Here is a 22,098-nt window from a genome sequence, read left to right as displayed (position 1 = left end):
CAGCAGTATGGAAATGTAAGCCAAATAAACCCTTTCCTCCCCAACTTGCTTCTTGGTCATGATGTTTGTGCAGGAATAGAAACCCTGACTAAGACAGGTCCCATCAAAGAAAATTCAATACAGTGTGCAGGCTAAAGGGAGGGTCATCTCAGACGGGTGACCGGGAAAGACTTCAGAGAAGAGGATGTTATTCTAAGTCCTCAAAGACAACTGGGAGGTTAACAGAAATCAGGGCTGTGGTGTGAAGTGAGGCTGTCAGTGTGTGAGCCTAAACCAGCAACCCTCACCAAAGGGCTTAGCACTCCAAGGTGCTGCTTTGGGGGCCAGCGCTGGGTGCAGGACGGGAGGGTAACAAACTGTGCCGGAAATCTATTGTTCTGCAGGCTGCTGGTCAACCTTGCTAGACATAGGAAAGTCTGCAAAGGGGTCACCGGAGAGAGAGGTCCTTGAGTATCCCACGGCAGACTTCCTGGTTCCTCTGCCAGAGGATGAGGTCTGGCACCTTCCAGAGTTGAAAGAGACACGGGAACTGTGCCAGGCCTCTCCACCATCTGGCAGCTCCTTCAGGATGCCTGTGCCCCGTTTTCCTTATAAACTAGGGAAGTGACTAAAAATCCCATAATGACATTTCTTTTCAGAGTTGACTAATTTTTTTTTTTCAGGTCTTTCTCAGTCCTCAGAGGTTGATTCAGATGTTGCTAGTGGCAGGTGCTTGGAAAAGTGTGGATGGAAACCTGACTTTTCAGATGATGATGATGATGAAGATGAGGATGAAGGTGATGGTGGTGGTGATGTAGCATAGTCTATGAGCACAGAATTTGTAATTTAAAGATCTGCATTTTAGCTCAAAGACTTTTCTTTGTATTAGCACATAAGACTATTGTTCCTTAAAAAGAAGAGGTGGCTAAGGTCTCACACGGTTTCTAAGTATCCTTTTTCATCTAAACTGCTGGCAGCTCAGTCCAGAGCTGGCTCACCAGGATGAAGAAGACGCTGGTTACTATAGCTAGTGAAATAGATCAGTGAAGAGTCTAATTTTTCTTTTTATATTGTGACAACTTTGGGAATGTAGTTTAATCTAGATCCTAATTTCCTTATTATCCCATTGGAGGCTATATATATATATATATATATATATATATATGGTAACAATTGTGGGTTTTTTAAATATGTATTAACATTTTTACAAAACTGTTATTTTAAAAAGCCACTCTTTCTGCTTTAATTTTTAAAAAGATTTTTAAAAAAAATTTTATGCTGTGTCTGAGTGTTTTGCCTACGTGTGCATCTGTGCAGCATGTGTGTGCATGGTGTCCCAGAAGGTCAGACAAAAGTATCAGATCCCTTAGAACTGGAGTTACAGGTGATGGGAAGCTGCCACGTGGGTGCTGGGAACCAAACCCGGGTCCTCTGCAAGAACAACAAACACTCTGAATGGCTGAGCCATGTCTCTGCACAGCACTGCCTTCCTTTATCATCCATTGGTATAAACTGGAGGATGGGGGACTTCAGTTTAGATCTCAGGGCAAACAAAAGCAGAGTTGGATAAAACGCTTCCATCTGCGAATGATGACTGAAGTCAGATCCCCAACATCCCTATAAAATGTGGCAGCCTGCCTATGATGCAGATAGGAAAGACAAGACATCCCTGGACCAATCAGGCTAGGTTCAAACAAGAGAAAGCAGTCAAGAAAGACCCTCAGTGTTAGCCCCTGCCCTCCACACATGTATACTCCCAAAACTGTGTGGCCCAACACGTGTGAACACACACGCACATACATATACATGCAGAAAAATAAACGAGTAGAAATGGGCATGTAGGAACTGAAAGAGAAATGATGGGTCCGCAGAGAAGTGCATGCTGGGAACAGAGAGAAAAAAAAAAAAGCCGGAGTGAGTCCATAAGCGAGAGACTCGAGGCAGGGAAGAAATGCGAAGCTCCAGTCAGGCCTAGGGGAAAACTTCGTGACCTCAGCTTTAGCACTTTGCTGAGGATGGAAGGGAAGGGTGGGCCATGCTATGGACCTATGTTCCCCAGGCCACTCCCCCTTAGGTCTTTATCTGCTAGGATCTTGTCCTCAGCCCAAGCGTGATGCTTCTGGCACGAAAGTACTTTGGGAGGATTGCTGTGCAGTGTCCAGGCTGGAACTGGCATGAAGCCTATTGGTCTGGGGTTTTAGTTTTGTCTTCATGGTCCAGAATTAACACCATTCCTCATCGGCCTACAAAATCTCCCGTTTTTTTTCTTGGCTGTAAGGTCTCTATCCACCGCGCTTACCTACAATGCTTATTTTCCCTTCCTGCTTCCATTCAATACTGCTCCAGTTTGCAATATTCTCGCTGCAGCAGTTCAGTGATATAGGGTGGTTGTCACACACCACCTTTCTTTCCTCCTTGGCCAAAATCCGGATGGGAGTGACATCTAGTTTTCTGACCGTTCCATATTCAAAAATATCCAATGTCACATTGCAACCATACATGCCTGCAAAGAATACACAAAATTATGAGTTCTTCTCACACTCCCGTGAGTTTCCTTTAGTAGAACGGAGCCTCGTTTCAGGTGCCATGGCGTCTGAGACTTGACACAGGGGCCCCTTGAGGAATGTTCAGAAACAGTTAAGCCAGCGCAGACATGTCTGATGACGCAAGGTAGAAGGTAGAAGAGGGGTATTCGCAGGATCATATGGGGAAGTGAAACTGGTAAGTCTTGGAGAGTTAAGGGACCCTGAATAATTTGAGCATGTTACCTAACCTTGCGGTAAAATTGGAATCTTTGAAGGTGTGATCAGGCTCATGAATCTATAGTCCTCTTTCCTGTGTGGAGGAACAGAATTGGCCCTCCTGATATATGGTCTTAGGCGGGGTTATTAAATATTAGAATGTGGCAGGCTCATTGTTAATCTCTGAAGAAGTAAAATTCATGTTTTTTTGGTTGCTTGGAGTGGGTAGGAGGGTGGGAAAAGGCCAAAGAGAGGGATGGCTGTGGAGAAAAAGAGTAATTGAGGAGGCTGGATATATATGTCAAAGCTAACATTTTGTATACATAAAGTATGTACAGTATGCTATATGCCAATATCATCTCGGCAAACTAAATTTTATAAGGTAGATCAAAATAAAACAGCATAGAACCATTACTACTTACTATGTAAAGTTCAAAATAAAGCCAGTGCAATTTAAACATCGTTTAGAAATAGTGCCCTGGGTCTTTGGGCAGACGGTTCAGTGGTCTGCTCTGCAAGCGTAAGGATCCGAGTTCAGATCCTCAGAACCCATAAGAAAGATGGAAGTGGTAACCTGCACCTGTAACTCTACATCTGGAGAGGCAGAGACAGGTGGGTCCTCAGACCTCAACGATGAGCAGATGGTCCACGGCTGGGTTCAGTGAGAGACCCTGTCTCAGAAACCAACATGGGAACAACCAAGAAAGGGAGGCTGATGTCTAGCTTCCTTGCGGCAATGTACACATATCCATGCAACATATGCACACACACATATATGCACACATACACACATATATGTACACACATACATACACATATACACACATACCCACATACACACATGAAAGCATGCCATGGGATGAGTTTTCCATTTTGTGTTCTGTCGGCTCCTTCTCCCTCCAACCCCTCTTCTCTTGGCTGCTTCTCTGAGCACACCACTCAGTCCTCCCCACCCCCCCTCCCGCTCTCCACCCCCCCCAAGTCTCTGACGGGAAACCCACCCGCATCATGCTGTGTGAAGTTGTAAATGGTAAGGCGGGTGATCAGGCTCATATTGTTGATGACTGTGGTGTGAATGGAGAACTTGTCGCTGTTCTGGATGTCGGAGCGTTTTTCTCCGTAGTACCAAGACGTGTTGGAGGTCACGAACTCAGTTTCACACTCCAGAGTCACATTGTCTCCCTCAAAGATGAATTCTGGTATGACCGTGAATTTCGTCTCATCTAGAAATTCAAAGAGAAACGTTTGAGGGTGGTTACACATCAGTGATGCAAACTGTGGGGGCTCTGCAGGCTTGGCCTCAAGGATTCTTGAGGGCTCTTCTTAGCATCTGTCTGCCATAGTCTTGCCCACATGCTCGCTCCCCTTACTACACTCTGAGTAACAAAGATCCCATCACGTACTGATGCACCAGAGACCGTATCTGAATCCCATCTGCGAAATGGAAGAGAGTATCTACAGTCGTGGATTTTCCCACCGCTATTTTAAATGACCTGGAACAGTACTCTGGAAGCCTTCCCATGCAGGCTTGAGGCCTTGGTGAAGTACAGATAGGTCTTCGTAGGGCTAGTGTGGTTCGGATACGTTCTGAGACCTACCCTCTAAATGAACAATAGAACCCTGGTTAGTATCAGCACCTGCTGCTACTGTTTCCCCACAGTGAGGGCCTTACATTTATGGATCTTTTCAATATATGATCACAGGCAATCACACAAGCCCCGTGGTTCTAGTATGAACCCCCGTTCCCATCTCCCTGATGCCCCTGCCGTAGTAATGTTAGTCAGGGTCAGATGGTACACAGAGCTCCAGACCTCTGTATTAGGAAATATGACCATGATTTCCTAGCTCTTTGTCTTCCGCCTCACTTTTTTTTTTCTTATTTGTTTTATTCAAGACAAGTTTTCTTCTTGTAGCCCTGGCTGTTGTGGAGCTCATAGACCAGACTGGCCTCGAACTCAGATAACTACTTGTCTTTGCCTAAGTGCTGGGATTAAAGGAGTGCATCCCCACTGCCCGTCTCATTTTGGCACTCCAAGGAAATTGTTTTTGTTGTTGAGTCTCTTCTTCCCAACTTTCCCCTCACACCCTTCCATCCCCAGGAGCTTCCTTTCTTCTTACATTAGAAGTTAGGATCTACATACGAGAGAGAGCATGCAATTTTTGTTTTCCTGAGTCTGGTTCACCCAGCTTAGCATTTTCCAAGTTCATCTATTTTCCTAGAATTTTCATGATTTTATTGTTCTTGATAGACTAGATAGATATAAAATTTCATTTTATATATATATATATATATATATATATATATATATATACATACACACACATATGTGTGTGAGTGTGTGTGTGTGTAAACTGAGATTTTTATTATCTGCTTATTTGTTGATATATAGTCTGATTCTATTTCCTAGATCATATAAATAGTGCAGCAATACACACAGATATACAAGCATCTCTGGGGTAGATTTCCTAAGTTTAAGCAATGCCATCACATCATGCCTACGCCAGATGAACAAGCCATGTGGGGTGTAATAATGCAGTAGGTTCTACTTACTGCTCGGGGTTCCCTGGAAGGAGTTGTAGTCCATTTTGTACGTCTGGTTGAGGTTCTGTATGACTTGTTCGTTGGCTTTATGAATTGATCCAGGCACTGGTGCCGATGTAACCCGGACTACGTAGTTCACAACCACGCTGCCCTTGCTGCGTAGAGACCACTTGGTTCAGTAAAGCAGTAATTAATCTAGGAGAGTCTAGATCCTTGTGGCTTATTGCACAGAAAAGCAAACTAGCAGAGGCCAACTAGTTCTATCATCAAGGAATCGTTCCAACAAGCCTGTCTTTAAATGTTAGCCGACACCCAAGGCAAGACTTGCCCAGTAATGTAAATGAGAAAAGTGACTATATAAAGAAGAACGAGCTGAACCCACAAGGTTTCCAGACATTCTGAGATCCTGTCTCCCTATCTGAATCTTCTAGTCAGGTCTTTAACATTGCTGCCTGATACAACTCTACTTTACCATTTCAGACTCTCAGAACTAGAGATGCATTTCTGTTTGCAAAAGTCTTTCATGCATGAGATGAACACATCTTTGTGTTTCCTCACTGCTAAAGGGTAGGAACATGTCATGGTGTTTCCTTTTCTGGTTTACCACTGTGCTCTGGTGGTCATAGCTCTCACCTCTATCACGCTGCTCCTGCTAAGGACCCCACATGATAGCCCGTGGGTGTTTTATCTCCTTCCCTGGTGTATTGGTCTCTGCCCTCATAGAAAAATGAGAAAATTACATCATTCTTACGTGAACTGTGTCACAGTCACCGATCTGAATCCTGGTAGAATTTTGTAACCCGCTCGGAACTGGAAAACAAAGAAGAGGATGATCTGAGACTGGAAGGAGATATCAAAGGTTGATAGGTACAACCTGGGTAAGGCTTTATTTTATCTATTTTGTTAGTGGTGGCATTTGCAGAGCTTTGAAGGAGTAAATTTCTGACAACTTGTGTCAGTCTTTAGAGAGGCACACAGTAGATTAAGTGCACAAAAAGGCTGCTCAGGAAAATGCAAGAGAGATAGAATAGAGAGGCCGTGGGGATGAGAGAACGTGGCGTCAAACTCCAAATGGAAGTAAAAAGGAAGGTGGAATCGGAGGATCCTACACCACACCTGACAACATTCAGAAGGATCTTCCAAGGACATTTAAATGTCTTTCCAGAAATTCTCCTGTCTGCCAGACACATAACACTTATGTGTATTCTAAGGTAAGGAGCAGAAAGCCATTCCTGCCTGTTAGTGTAGTCCTTGGGGCTACTTACTAAACCAGAGCCAGAGAGCTGGACGTCAGGAACACCCTCACAGCCACCATCCCACTTGTCTCCCACCTTGACACCAGTGTGACTTAGATAAAGCCAGCTTCATTTGTCAATAGGACAGGCTTGTCTTGTTCTTCTGAATATCAACCCCATAAGAATTCCTGACCCTACTCAAGTTACACGACCAGGCATCATAGCTAACTTTAAGGGCCACGTGCCACAACCTAGAATCACCTACAAAGACAGTCTCTATTGAAGGAATACCCAGGTCACGTTGGCTTGTGGGCACATCTGTGAGGGATTGTCTTGATTGTGAATTGATGTAGGAAGACATACCCTACTGTGGGTGGCACCATTTTATAGGCAGAGGGACCAGAGCTACATGAGACCATGGAAAGCTAAGTGAAAATTAGCAACAAGAAGCAGGCAGCATAGATGAACTCATTCTTCTCTGGTTTTGACTGTGATTATGATTTGATTATGATATGTTTAGCTGGTTGAGCCTCTGCCTTTACTTCCACAAAATGACAGACTGTGATCTGCTATTTTAAGGCGGACAAACCCTTTCTTCACTTAGATTCCTTTGTTTCAGAGTTGCTTTATCATAGCAACAGAAATAAAAAATGAGGGCACCAAGAAATCTACAATATGTGTTTGTAGGACTGGTACCTGGGTGATTGAGAGTCTTATATGATCCCATAGTTCCTTAAAAGTATATAATTTAGTGACTGGTACTCTATGTAGAATTCTTATATGCCCGTGATGTAAATCAGTCATTCGAGAACTCTATAGAATCAATATTCCATCAAGGCACCAGAAAAACCATTATTTTTTTGTGTGGCATACTGGGTTAGGCAGGGGGCTCCCCTCCTCAGAGGACTAGGAGTTAGGGGGAGACACTATCTCGGCCCATGTGTAATAGCAGTCACCACAGCAGTTAGGAGACAGTGTTTGCAATACACCAACTCAAGCAAGGCATTTACATTTGAGTGGCTTCATACAATATCAGGCACTGTATTGCTGCATCTGGGGGACAGTTAATACTTGCAGAAGCATCTCTTGTGTTTACCTTAGTAACAACAGGCTAGCCCTGGAGTGAACACCTAGTGACTTCCAAGCTAGAGAAGTTAGAAACTCTCTGAGCTCAGCCTTGAGGTAGGCTCCCCAGTGATGTTAGAAGTCTTATCTGTGTAGGAGAAACCTAGTCATTTGGGGCCGGTACCATTCACTGGGAAAGAAGGTGCCGAGCTACACTACACAGCAGAATGTGAGACTGCCTGAAGAACAGACCTGAACCAGCAACCTCTTCTGGATCAGGCTCACGAACCTCTCTGAATTGCTCTTAGTGAATGGATGCCACCAAATGTTATCTGAATCATTTCTACTCAAGGGAGAAGCCCTCCTGAGAGGCCAAGGTGACACCCTACTCTCTGAATGCTGTTTGAGTGCTTCTTAATTCTCCTCAGGTGGGTTTGCATGACTTCAAATCCTTACACCTAGGGTATACTCATGTAAGCACACCGCCCACTGCGAATGGGAGTGACTCCATTTCCTCCTAAATAGTTTCTTGGGTAAAGACTCCAGCAGCCCAAACCTACCGCTCTTTCCAGATCAGTCTTGTAGGACCTATAGAGGGCAGAAGACGTGTTCTTTAGGTCTTCTTGAAATCCTATATCCAGTCTGACTTTGAGTTTTAAGGTAATGAATGCTGAAAAACACAAGGAAATATAAATGTCTCACCAGTGTTTGAAAGCAGACAAGACAGATAGACATTAGCTTTCAGTAAAGTTGAAAATGCGTTCAACAATTCTTTAAAGGACAATTGCATACCTTCTGGGAGCTGGCAGAAAGGTCCCTGGGGAGGAAGTCCTTTCAGACAACTGCAGTAGCCGCCCGACATGGCACTGTCATAGTCTTGACAAGTGAGAGAGTGGAGACACCTTTCCTCAGACCACTGGTAGCCTTTCTCACAGAAGCACAAGAGGTCATTTCCAGCAGGAGTGCAGACTGCCATAAACCAAAAAAGTAATGCAAGGCAAGGTAGTCATCACCCTAACATTTGCAGATTGCAAGTATCTATGCTGGTGGGAAATCCTAGCTCAGTACCAAATCGACCTTCTAGAACGTTCAGTAGAATTGCATGAGATTCAAGGGAGCATATATGGATCACTAAGCCTTAGATGAGGTCACCAGAAAGCTGACAAGGTTGAGTGGCTACAGGCTGTTAAGTCATTTTTTTGATAGTCATGTTTTATATTACACGGCCACTAGATGTCTGTGATGATCCGATCACCTGACTGTCACCAACAGTAGTGGTTCTCAGCCTGTGGGTCGCAACCCTTAGGCAAACCTCTGTCTCCCAAAATATCCATGTTATGATTCACAACCGCAGCAAAATTACAGTTATCAAGTAGAAGTGAAAACAATGCTGTTGTTCACCACAATATGAGGTGTTAAAGGGTGGCAGCATTAGGAAGGTTGAGAACTACAGAGAGACACTACTGAACATCTCTGCCTCTAGGAACACAGCCTTTTATAGTGCCTTCTTATAGAACATGGTAAAAATGATGGTATAATTTAGCATATATTCCTTTTATCTGTCTTTTTATTTATCTCTATCTATCTATCTATCTATCTATCTATCTATCTATCTATCTATCTATCATTCTATCTATCTCTCCCTTCCCTTTATACCTCCCCCATTTTTCCTTCCCTTCTTCTCTTTTCCTCTGAGAAAGTTGGCTGCTTGTTACAAAGATATGTCAGGAAGAGAACTACATGGTAAGGAATTAAGGCCTCTAAGTAATAACTATTTAGGAACAGTAGTCTGAAAAAAAAAACAAAACAAAAACACCTGGTGAACTTGAAAATGACCCTTCCAGTCCATTAGAGCCTTCAGATCAAAGTTCCTAAGCTAGAATCACCCATCTAGGTGCTATTACAAGACTCCAGACACCACCACCACCCCCGCCCCGCCCAGAAACTTTAAGATAATACATGTCTGTTGTTCAATAGTGCTGAGAGATTTGTTACATGGAAATAAATCGTAAGTACAGAATGCAAATAAATAGCCTTACATTTCAAGTCAAAAGAAAAGTACAAATGTACCCCAATCTCACTGGGGTCATTATAAAAGAAGAAAAAAAAATGCTCTGCAAACAGAGACCCTTGAATCAGTTCCTCATTTTGGACCAAAGAGACTATTCTGCAGATGGGGCCCCTTAGGATGCTGCTACTCAAAGCAATGCCATCAAACAGTTGTCTCTGAAATAGGACAACCATAGTTAGAGTGGTGCTTTCCAATTTGCAGAACTTTTCGAGAACTTTTAGCGACACTGAGTCTCTGGGGATGGAGACAAAGGAGAAATGGTTTAATTTTAGTAGGGAGTTCTCAAACACAAAGGCAAAGCATGACCTGGGAGAACTTTGCTTAACTGTATTGCTTCGGATTTAGGTACACGTCTTGTTCCTATTTCCCGATCTACAACACCCCAAAGGAAAGAAAGACATAACATACTGAGCTGTGCCCACACATTGTTCAGAGGGAAAGGAAGGGTTTGTAAATGTCTTATTGGTTGCTTTATGACGACCACTAAGAACATCTCTGGTCATCATTTAAAGTAAGGTTGAGGAATTTATGGCTAGTGAGTTCATTCTGGGAGGTATGGGGACACAAAGTCACGCAGTGGTCCGGTTGGGTCATTACGCTTGCCTCCCACATTTAGTTTGATTTACAAGCAGGTTCATCGGCCTTTCTCCTGATACATACCCTCAAGCAATGTGTGCCTCACTCACCTGTAGTCATTGCTATGCTCAAAATGTCAGCGTCGGTCCCTCGAATTGGAAAACTGAAGCTGTTCAAGTGAGCTCTGATGGACTCCAGGAGGGAGAAATTTTCAAAACTGATCTCAATATCCGCCGTGTACTCTTCTGCCACAGGATCACCCACTGCAGCTGAAAGGAGAGTGCGTGAAGACCACGAGTGGTTGTGGAGACAGGGGAGAGATACTGCAGTAAAGGAGCTACTAGGCACATCGGTCCATCAGAATGAGCCCTTTTAGAGAAGAAGAAACGTTTAACGACCTCTCCCAACTCCTACCCTCAACCTTGATGTCCGAGGCCAAAGGCTATGTGTGAGGAGCAAACTGTGATTGGGGCAAGACTAATAGGAGAGACCTGGAAGGGACTCCTCCCGCCACTGCAGTCAATAAGAGTTCTGATCTCTACCCACAGGAGTGAGTTGCCGTCTTTGTAACACTGTATAGTTGGTCTGCATACAGTCTAAGAGCTGAACAGACATGCGTGCAGGCTTGAAATTCTTCTAGAGCACCCCCCTCCCCCACCACACACACGGTTAATTTCCTTTGGCCTTAGATTGTACACCGGCACCCAGTGTGTGCATTCTTTATTGTTGCTTCATATCTCTGGTGTCCCGGACTCAAGCGGTGGTCATCAAAAGTTTGGCAACGTAAAATGCAAAAAAAGAAGGCCTAGTTCGTTGTTGCTTTTCTAATTTGTCTCCAGGCAGTTGAGCATCAGCTCTCTAAATAAATCTGCTCCCCCCACACACACAGAGAGAGAGAGAGAGAGAGAGAGCGAGAGAGAGAGAGATCACCAGCCTATAGATATAATTATATCTAGTCTTAGATCTTCCCCAGTTTCTTATATCACGTCATGTCTTGACCACCGTTTTTAAGCTTCTGGGATAAGAGCTGATTCCTTCCCTTCTAGTGACCTTATCCATCTTTCTTGGTGCTCACCATGTAACAAACATGTGTGTAATGACTTCTTATTAAGCCCTTCCCCTAAGTCAAGTAATAAATTCACTTCTCTGTCACTGGGCTAATCATTGCTCTTGTCCTGGTTGGAAAACACAACTGGGGCTGAAGGGGTGGGCTCAGTTCCTACCTCATAAAAACAAAACAACAACAACAACAAAAAAAAAAAACACTGAAGGGTAAGAATTTCTTTTTCACACAGGGGTATGGAAAATATTTTTAAATAGTTTAAAAAAATGAATACTTTCAAACCCATCCCTTTAAATTTTAAGTGAAATCTGAAAGCATGGTCTGTAATTTAACATGTAGCTAGAATTCTGTCTTCTTTGTGGAGACAATTATTTTCCCATGAAATTGTAAGATTCGTTTTAACCATCCCAAGGACCATTGCTGGGAAACACTGAGAAAGTTCAGAATAGAAAACTCGAGCGGTTAAATATCGATTGCTGGAAGCTAGGGTGTGCACTTCCTCGGGGTATAAACACTAGTGTTAGACTATAAACTTGTTGGAAATGCTTTCTTTTTGGCGTTGTTCTGTTTGCTGCAATGAACTCAAGTTTTGTTTTGTTTTAAAGTCTGTGGGGGTATTTTATGGATGCATTTGATGGTATAGTTCCTCCTTATACAAGTAGAATAAAATAGATTTTAGCCAGATGTGGTGATATGTGACTGTCATCCCACCACTTGGGAGCTGGAGGCAGACAACATTGTGAGTCGGAGGTTAGTTAGTCTGGGATTCGTGAGACCTTGCCTCAAAACTAAGATTTCAGAGTCACTTGTAAATCTAATATATGGTCCTGTCTATTATGGCGCAGTGACAGTGCGTCACATTTCCTGTTTTCTATTTGATTCTCAAAATGTTCTGTGATGAAAGCAGGCTTCCTGGAGGGGCTGCTAATCTCCATTCGTGTGACTCTAACTCCAGGCACATGATGGTGCCCACTAGGAACATTTCCAACGGGGCAACTGCGCAGTATTTACATCTGCCTTCCAGAACATTCTCTTTCCTGAAAAGGCATGTGACCATGTTTATTCCCACTGGTAAATTCACTAGTTCAGGGTCCTCCCATGAAGGCAAACAGGATTTCCTGGATGGTGGCTGCTCTGGATGGGTGGGGTGGACAACAATCCTATATCATCTACTTTGTTATGTGTATGGCTCTCAGCCCTCCTCCCTGTGCCCTTCAGTCATCACTGCAGAATGAGTGTGTACCTGAAAGACAACAGCTCTGCCTGGCTATCAGTGACTCTTTGTTAGAGTCAAGGCAATTCTACTGAGATTTTCACAAAACCGAGTTGAGAGCAGAACGCCCTAGGAGTGAGGGAGCTTATGGCTTAGCAAGATTCTGCCTATAGGATTCACACAGCTGCTAACTTAGCACTAGCCTGAGGTCCTTTTGACCACCCACCTGTCACACTCTCTTCAACACCTAAAGGAGCTTCAGCGTCACCCTCAGCTATGCATCACCCTTCCTTAGAGGCTGGTGAGGACCAAAGATCAATAGTTCCCCTCCTCCTCCTCCTCCTCCTCCTCCTCCTTTCTTCCCCTTTTCAAGTGGTCTTGCTGTAAGCTCAGGCTGGCCTGGAGTTGACTGTGTGGCTTAGGCTAACCTCTAAGTCTCCTTTTACCTCTGCCTCAGTCTCCTAAACGTTAGGATTTACCATCATGGGTCAGTATGCCTGGCCCAGAACTAGCACTGCATTAGGCAAGCCAGCTTTGCCCCTCCTTTGAGAGATGCGGGGTGAAAGAGCAGATAAAATAGCAACAGTACCAACAGCATTTGCCAATTGTTCTTGCCCCGTGGGTTAAAGGGCAAAATGCTTACTTCAGTTTCACAGGTGGCAAAATTGAGACGCAAAGAGTTACAATCTCATGGTAGTGCCTGAGCTAAGACTAAAAAAAATGATGTTTTGCTGACTCCAAAATCCGTTTTCTTTGAATCACACACTGCTTCAACTCGAGTGGAAGAAGATAAGAAAAACAATCATTTCACAAAGCAGTAGAAAAACATGATATGATTGTTAAATACAGCTTTGTGGTAAACTTAAACTTTTAGTTAGTTTTTTTTTTTTTTTTAAGTTCAAAAAACGAAACTGTTAATAGTAAAAATGTGACAACCTTCAACACTTCCCTGAGGTCTATTAGCATCAGAAAAGTCTTAAGAGTTCCAAACTCTGGACAAAGGCTTCTCTGACTGCCAGCCTGGCTGATGTTACACATGTCTGTTTCTTGATTTATTGATGTTCTTGCAGATTTACCGTCCACTGGGCAACTGTTTCTCCACGCTGTGCTAGATGCCCCAGCAATGGACAATAAAGGGGCAAAGCGCCTTAAGAAGCAAAGTCCTCTCTCCACGGCATTTCCCTCCTCTGCTGGAACCAACTGGTCAGAACCAGACAGTTCTGCCGGGAATAGAGAAGCAAGGAAGGAGAGCAAAGGAGTGATAAGATGATAATGGTACTATTACTACTACTCCTAAATGAAGGGACTCTGGCCAGCTCAAGCATGGCACTGGCAGGCCTTGCCCTTCTCCCCCATTCCCTCTGCTTTTCTAAAACCTGCCAGATGACATTCCTAAAGCTGGCCCCCAAAGTCTATCCATTTATTTGGCTACTTCCTCCTGAGGCTGACTACCAAGGTCCAGCTATCAAAGTATTGAAGTCCAGCAATCAAAAGCCCACTTTGGCTCACCTCATCAGTTTGCCCAATTAAAATTAAACACCTCATCCTGACACAGCACTTCCCCCTTGTACCTTTATAAACTGCCACTGTCCTGCATACCGCCTCTGTCCCCCTCTCTATTCGGAGACAGACCTTTGTCCTCCAGAACAAATGTCCGTGCCCTCTTCCCCCTTGTTCCCTTCTTCCTCATCCTCTGCTCTTACGTTGGTTTCTTGTTCCCTAAAGGATGGCTAGAAAAGACCTTTTTAAAGTTCTAGGTGTTGAGCAGAGACTTGAATGGGATGACAGAGGTCTAAGGCCGCCATCTGGCATCTAGAGAGCAACCCTCTGGGAAGGGAAAATGAACGGGGAATCCCTGAGTGAGTAGCAGCCCTCTGGACTCACCAGAGGAACGGAAGATGACTCCCACTTGGGCCATGCTCTCCTTCGTGGCTCTTAGGATAGTATCAAGGATACAGAAACCCTGGCAAGTAAGGCAACTCGCCCAGAGGCTCAGGTATCAGCTTGATACCGGCTTGATCCCCTGGGGCAGATGGGAAGCCTGGAGTCAGACCGTCAAACTCTCGCTCAGGCCTGGAGATGAGTCAGGGATCAAGAACACACTGCTCTTCAGAGGACCTGCATTTGGATCCCAGCGCCCACACGGCTGCTCTTAATTGTCTGTAAGGACAGCTCCAGGTGTGCTCTCTCCAGACCCCTGCGGGCCCAGTGTGCACCCGTATGAAGTGGATGTACATGAAGAAAAGCACTATGCGCATAAAATGACACAAAGCGATCTAAAAACAATTCAAACAAGAAAGTGATGCCAAACGCTGTTTGTCTATCCACTTCTGATCCTGAAGTCCTCAGAGCCTGGGAAAGTGACATTCTTTGTTTTACTCTTGGCTACGAGGGACTCAGGAGGGTCAGACCACAGACCCCTCTCCTACCAGGTGTGTATAAGAGATGACCTACACCCTTCTCTGCCGCGTGAACCAGCTGCCTCCTGACAGCTCGCTTGTATTTTCTTTTGTCTCCCATCCCCTTCACTCTCTGTGTTGTTTGTCTGGATTGTTCGGGCCCGCACTGCCCTGAGGAGACGGGTAGAACATTCCAGGTGTCACTGGTGTCAGACGATACCCATCCACAGGCCCGGGAGACACAGACTAACCAGGATTTCCCCTCTCCTTTCCCACAAGCCCCTGCCAACCTCCAAGCACTTATCTGAAAAAGACATTTCTGGAAAGTTGGCCACTAACTGCCACCAACAGCGCCGGGTCTTAATCGCAGCTGTTTAAGCAAACAATACTGTTTCTGCCTAGCAACACAAGGGAACTGAGGGTTCTCAGAAGCAGCGCTTAAGTTGATGCGTGAATGGATCAACTTAATGGACAGGGCACCTGCCAACTTCACCCAGGAGAAGGGAGCTTGCTGGGGGGGCAGTGATTCTTCATTGCTAGTGATTTTACTCTCCTGCCTCTCCCTTCACCTCCAAGCAATGAACACAGGAAGACAACCACTATTCTGCTTGCTCCCCAGAAGGCCCACTGGGTAGCACTGTCTGTACCATGCTTAACCATTGCTCAGCCGGTGCCATCCAAGGGTCCCATTCTCCCTCTGGGGTTGGAAAGGTTTGTTATACAAGAGAAAGCTGCCAGAATCCCCGGCTGTGGCTCACACAGCACGTGTGGGTGGAGGGGAAGATTAGCATCATATATGATGAACAACGGATGGAGAAGTCCAGAGAAAATCCTTAGTTTGAGGAATCTGCCATAGTCGGAGTCCTCAGAACTAGCCCCATGCCGTGTTCTTTCCCTGGGAAGATGGAACTGATACCCAATCCTTTTTTTTTTTTTCCCCTTAAAGCTACTCTTGGGTTGTGAGAAGGGGGCTGGGAAGATGTCTGGGGGGAAAAGAGTTTTCAATGACCTGAGCTTAGATTTCTAGAAACCATGTTTTAAAAAAGGAAATGAAGTGAAAGACAGACAGACATAGTAACTCAAAGGCCTATAGTTCTAGAGCTCCTCCAACCAGGAGATGGGAGGCGGAGACAGGAGAATCTTTCCTGTCAGCTTTCAGGCCAACTAGCCTCTCAAGCATAGCAGTACACATGAGAGATCCCATCTCGAACAAGTTGATAGGCACACACCTGCATTCACACACACACACACACACACACGCACACCTGTACTCACTCTCACACACATGGGTGAACACACATGCACACACACATACACACAGTTGAGCATACATGCATACACTGTACCCACACACCTGTACTTACACACACACACACGCACACCTGTACTCACTCTCACACACATTGGTGAACACACATGCACACACATGCGCACACACACAGATAAGCATACATGCATACACTGTACCCACACACCTGTACTTACACACACACACACACACATGCACTCACTTACACACATGGATGAACACTCATGCACACATATGCACATACACACCTATACTTACATACACATACCTGCACACACACACACACACACACACACACACACACGAGTCATGAAATAAGACCTCATGGGCAAGAAACAGAAAACACCTTAAAAACTAGTGTGTGGGGATTTAGGGCTAAAATGTTGAATGGGGCACTTTCTTCCTCGAGGGAGTTGCAGAAACTCTGAATGACACACTTAGTAGATCTACAAACTAGAGGAAAGGTATTTCTCTAGAGCTTTGCTGTGAAACAGTTTGGATCCTCTGTGAAACCCCTTAGCCCCATGATTGGAATGGCCAGGAATAATAGTGTTAAACTACACACGTAAGGCAGGCTGGTGAGACAGCCTGGTTGGTAAAGTGCTTGTGTTCCAAGCATGAAGCTTTGAGTCCAATCCCAGAACCTGCATAAAAAATCCTAAGCATAGTGAACACACTTGTAGCCCCAGCGCTAGGCGGGTGGAGACAGCTTACTGGCTAACCAGCCTAGCTGACTTGGTAAAATCCAGGCCAGGGAGAGGCCCCATGTCAAGAAAAATGGTGGAAAGCATCTGAACACCAAGGTTGTTCTCTGGCCTCTATGTGTACATGTGTACAACCTCCCATGAACACAACACACACACATGTACTCACACTCACACACTCACATACATACTCACACACTCACATACGCACTCACACACACTCACATACACACACATACACACACACACACACACACACACAATAATGTGTGTTAGGAGTCAAGAGAAATTAACCTTAATTTGATCATATTTCACCTTTGAATGATCCCAAACAAATGTCAGATTAAAAATAAAAAAGAACACTCTTGACTTTCAATGTTAAGTCTATAACTGAACCTGAACTTACATCAACCCCACACATGAGCCAGAGAGAACCCAGCCCCTCCTCTCAGTCCACCACCCATCTATTCCCTCAGACTACCCACCGTGATGGTATCTTGAACGACAAACCAAGAACCTCCCTCTTTCTTCCTAAAGATGCCTTTTATTTACTTTCATAGTTTCATATACGTATACAATATATCTTGATCCTATTTGCCTTCACTTTCCCTTCCCTCCTCCTCCCAGAGAGCTTCCAACACATCCTCCACACCTCTCCTTCTCTCTCTTTCTACCTTTCTAGTTCTAAAAGCCACAGAGGACAGTTAGTGCTGCTTGCTAGAATGCTGACTGGTGCTGGCTTGCTCTCCCATAGGTCTTGTTCCTTTCTTTCTTAACTTGCCTTTGTCGTGTGTTTGGACATGGGACCCAAAAAAGACCATCTTTAGGGGTGATCTGCAAATCTCTAAAATCCTTTCCGATGCAGGTCTCTCTAAAGCTTTCGGGAACACACAGCCTCACAGGTCTGAGCATCCTCGCCTTCTGTCCATTGCACACTTCTCCATGTTACGTTCATGAGTGCCTGGACCTCTTTCCTTCTGTTTCTCAAATGACCTTGAGCGAGCATACCCAAGCTTTGTCCTTCTCTTACTTGTGTCCCGGGTCCATGTGGGGACTGCTCAGCCTCCTAGCTGGTTTCTCAGCATGCTGCTTTCCTTATCTAATCAATATAGCAAGGACCACCTGGATCCTTGTCACTTACAATAGTTTGCATCCGTCACCTCTTGGGGCCAGGCTCCATCTAGCCTGGACCCGACTTCCTCGTGTAATAGTGGCACAATCTTGGATTTGTTTTCATCCATCCTAGCTCCTCCTGCTCTCCCACTATGGAAAGAGTTTTCTTAAAATGCCAGCTAGTGTGTCATGGTGTTTTCCTCTTACCTTCATATCATTATCTGGGAGTGGCATCGGATACATTAGGCTCCTTCAAATGGATGATGATGGTGATGATGATGGTGTGTGTGTGTGTGTGTGTGTGTGTATGTGTGTGTGTGTGTTCGTATGTATGTTCATGTGTGTGTGTGCATGTGGAGACCATAGGTCAAGTTTGGGTATTGTTCTTTAGGACTCTGTTTCCTTTGTTTTTGTTTGTTTGTTTGTTTTGTTGTTGTTGTTGTTGTTTATTGTTTTTGAGACATTTTGCCCCATTGAACCTGGGATTTATCTGATTAAGCTAGGCTGGCAGGCCAGTGAACCCTGTGTTCACTGGCAGGCCAGTGAACCTGCTAAGGTCCACATGCCTGTGTGGAAACACTTTACCAACTGAGCTATCTCATTAGCTCCAGAATATAATGTTCTTCAACCATCTTAAAGCCCCTGAAATATAATAATGGTGATATATGTATTAAGAATATAATTGACATATGTATGAGATATGTATGTAAATGTGCACATGTACACATGTACACAGTCACACAAATACATGTCTCAGGAAGATAGTAAGTCTGGATATCTGACTAGTCACATATGTAGAAATCTATAATGTCCTGAGAATATATATAAGCATTGATTTCACCATCAATTAAGTGAGGCATGGACGTGATCTATCTATGTCTATGTCTATGCCTATGTCTATGTCTATGTCTATGTCTATCTGAAATTCTCAAAGAATATACTTGTAAAAGATCATTTTTATCCTAAATTTTAAGGATGTGGTCCAGTGACTCAGACAGGATCTCTGTTGCTAAGTTTATTTCTTCTAGAACATTTACGCCTCCTGCTATCATGACCTCAGAAAAGGGAGATATGCATATTCCAGAGCAGGTGTTCAGAATGAACTCTGCATTTGGAAACTCTGGCTCCCATCTCCTCACTCAATGACTACACCAGGCCAAACCCAGGCCTAACCCAGGCCTAACCCAGGCCTAACCCAGGCCTAACCCAGGTCTCTTTTGGGTACAGTTGCTTGCAAAGTTTCCATAGCCTGTTTCCTTCCCTTTGCTGGAGATTCACTGTCCTATTGTAACTCACAATCCTGCCACCCAGGGCCCAGCCCAGGAACTCTCTATGGCTATTTTGTCCCTGTGGTGGTTTTGTAAAAGTACCAAGGCAAATTCATCATCTTGGCGGACAGGCAGATTCTTTAACACTTCCCATTGACTCTAGGGGGCCCTGGGAGCTCCGGGCAGCACATATAATAAATGGGAAACGTGTTTTCATGGAGATTTATTGTTGTCATGATTGTTTTTTTAGTGAAAGCACGCTTGTAAAAATTTTGGAATGCTCAAATCCTTAGATGTGCGAGTATTTCCTGCCCCAGAAGTACCCCCCTTATGCTGCTAAGGGGGATGATAAACAACGAGGCTCAGAAGGACAGAGACATGGCTTTGCAGAGTTGCTCCCTGGGACTCTGGTGACTTGAGCCCTGGAAGAACTTGGTGGAAACCCAGAGCTGGGACTCATCCACGCATGGCTCCATTTTGAACCATGAAAACCTTCTGTGGTCCAAGGGACAGGACTCTGGCTCGGGGCCTGTCACAGGGTAAAAGAGGGTTCACGGGGTTGGTGGGGTGAAGGAAGCATTATGCTTGTTTTTGTGCACAGAAGCTGCAGGCTGTCTTCAGGGAAAGAATGAGAAGGGACATTGGAGTCCATTGGTACAAGAAAGTGGAGGAGAACAAGAGAGAGAAGGACAACAGGAAAGGAAGTGACAGGCACAGGGAGGGAGGGGGAAGGAGGGAAGGAAACGCTGCTGGCTTGGGAAGAGTTTTGGTGGTGCAAGAGGTCAGAAGCTTAAGCCAGGCCCAGTCTCACCCTCTGCCTGCTACCTACAGATCTGGATCTAGTGTTCTCCGATATTCTTCAGCACCATGTCCACCTGCATGCCACCATGCTTCCCACCATGATGATAAACTTAGCCCCAGTTAAATGCTTTCTTTCATAAGAGGTGTTGTGGTCACAGAGTTTCTTCACAGCAATAGAACTTTGACAAAGACAGATGGCAAAGTATCTGCTTTAGTGTAAGCATTAGGAACCAAGTTCAGAACCCACATGTACAAACCTGGACATGGTAGTATCGCACACTTGGAATCTAAGTGTTAGGGAGTGAAAATCAGGTAGATCTCTGGGACTCTTTTGCTAGACAGGCAGCCTAGCCTGCTTGGGGCTTGGGGAGTGTCATTAAGAAACCCTATCTCAACAAACATGGTAGACAGCTTCTGATGAATACCACCTCTAACGTGCACATATACATGCATGCACATGCATGCTCACACATGCATTAGATAGAAAGATGATAGATAGATAGATAGATAGATAGATAGATAGATAGATACTAGACAGATAGATAGATAGAAGATAGATACGAGACAGATAGATAGATAGATAGATACTAGATAGATAGATAGATAGATAGATAGATAGATAGATAGAAGATAGATACTAGATAGATAGATAGAAGATAGATAGATGATAGATAGATAGATAGATAGATAGATAGATAGATAGATAGATAGATAGATAGATAGAAGATAGACAGATAGATAGATGATAGATAGATACATAGACAGACTACAAAGGGGAAAGAGTATTTTTCTTCCACCTATGTAAGGCTCAAGTTTAATATCTTGTGTGAAAGATGGGGTAGGACCAATTCTAGTTATAACACATGGCATTTATAAAGTGGATTTATAAATGTGACTTTTAGCGAGAAGTTTGCATACCTGCTCGTTTTGGCCTCAGTAGCTCTTCCCCGGCTAGTTCATGTTCTCGGAGAATCTGAAAGAACAATTAGAAGTGTGTCAGTGGATACTGGGGAACCCTTCTGACTTGGCTTTCCACTCACGGGCAGCTCAGCACCAATCACACCAGAACACAGACGCAGGAAAACACCACAGGAGTGTTTGCATGAACCAGCCTCTAGATCCAGCAGTGGAAGAAATCACTGATGCTGGATCTCTTGCCATCCCTGGTCTGCGAACACTGTCTAGCAGCAGACACCAATCTCCTCTGTTCTCTACTTGACACTTGAACCCTAATGGGGCTGGCGGTCTGTAACATGAATCAATCTCCCTATCTTTTCCCTGCGTTCAGCATAGATGGCCTTGGGTTTTTATATACTGCTGTTCAGACTGTTTAGACATAACAGTTCCTTCCTCTGGGTCTTTTCTCCCTAGATTCTAGATGGCTCCAGCGGTCAGACCATCTACACACACACACACACACACACACACACACACACACACACACACACACACACCACACCTTTTTCTAGCTTTGTGGCTGTAAGGAAGTTACCAGTACTTGTTCAGCCTTACTTTCTTTTCTGAGAAGTGGGAATAAGGTCAGTGTCAGTATCACAGGATTATTACAAGATGTAAGTAAACTTCAAAATGGCAGAGGGTAAGCTCTAATTAAATTTTAGTTAATATAATTTACCATGACTAAAACCAAAGAGTTGGACAAGGGAGGTGGCTTCATGGGTACGGTGTCTGTTCGTGGTTATCACGTTGACACACTTGGGAAGAGGGAATCTCAGTTCACATTGGCTTATGGGCATGTTTCGATTGCTGATTGGTGTAGGAGGGTCAAGTCCACCATGGGGCAGGACCACCCTAGGCAGTCAAGCTGTGCTCTATAAGAAAGGTAGCTGAGTGGGCATGCCAAAGGGAATGCACGAGGAAGCAGTGCTTTGGTTTCGACTTTAAATCTCGGCCTTGACTTCCCACGACGGACTAGAAGCTAGAAGATGAAACAAACCCTTTCCTCCACGAACAATGGATAAAAACACCCTTCTGTGCAAATATGAGTACCTGAGTTCAAAT

At 44.5% G+C, this 22,098-nt stretch overlaps 1 protein-coding gene across 4 annotated transcripts in view; it reads right to left on the bottom strand.

The window, feature by feature from the left end:
* Positions 1-22,098, bottom strand: part of Adgrf5 (adhesion G protein-coupled receptor F5) — a 99,401-nt gene that overhangs the window by 27,622 nt on the left and 49,681 nt on the right. For all 4 annotated transcript variants that reach the window (XM_029531248.1, XM_029531247.1, XM_029531246.1 and 1 more), the window contains exons 3-10: positions 20,998-21,052; positions 10,320-10,478; positions 8,355-8,531; positions 8,123-8,232; positions 6,014-6,072; positions 5,272-5,417; positions 3,722-3,943; positions 2,279-2,482 (exon numbers count right to left, since the gene is read on the bottom strand). In XM_029531248.1, the coding sequence (XP_029387108.1) occupies positions 2,279-2,482; positions 3,722-3,943; positions 5,272-5,417; positions 6,014-6,072; positions 8,123-8,232; positions 8,355-8,531; positions 10,320-10,478; positions 20,998-21,052 (1,132 nt within the window). The remainder of the gene's footprint in view (positions 1-2,278; positions 2,483-3,721; positions 3,944-5,271; positions 5,418-6,013; positions 6,073-8,122; positions 8,233-8,354; positions 8,532-10,319; positions 10,479-20,997; positions 21,053-22,098) is intronic.

The sequence above is a fragment of the Mus pahari genome, chromosome 18, assembly GCF_900095145.1.
Source record: "Mus pahari chromosome 18, PAHARI_EIJ_v1.1, whole genome shotgun sequence".
Classification (NCBI taxonomy): Eukaryota; Metazoa; Chordata; class Mammalia; order Rodentia; family Muridae; genus Mus; species Mus pahari.
Note: the sequence above shows the minus strand (reverse complement) of the source record. Positions and strands in the feature narration are given on the sequence as shown.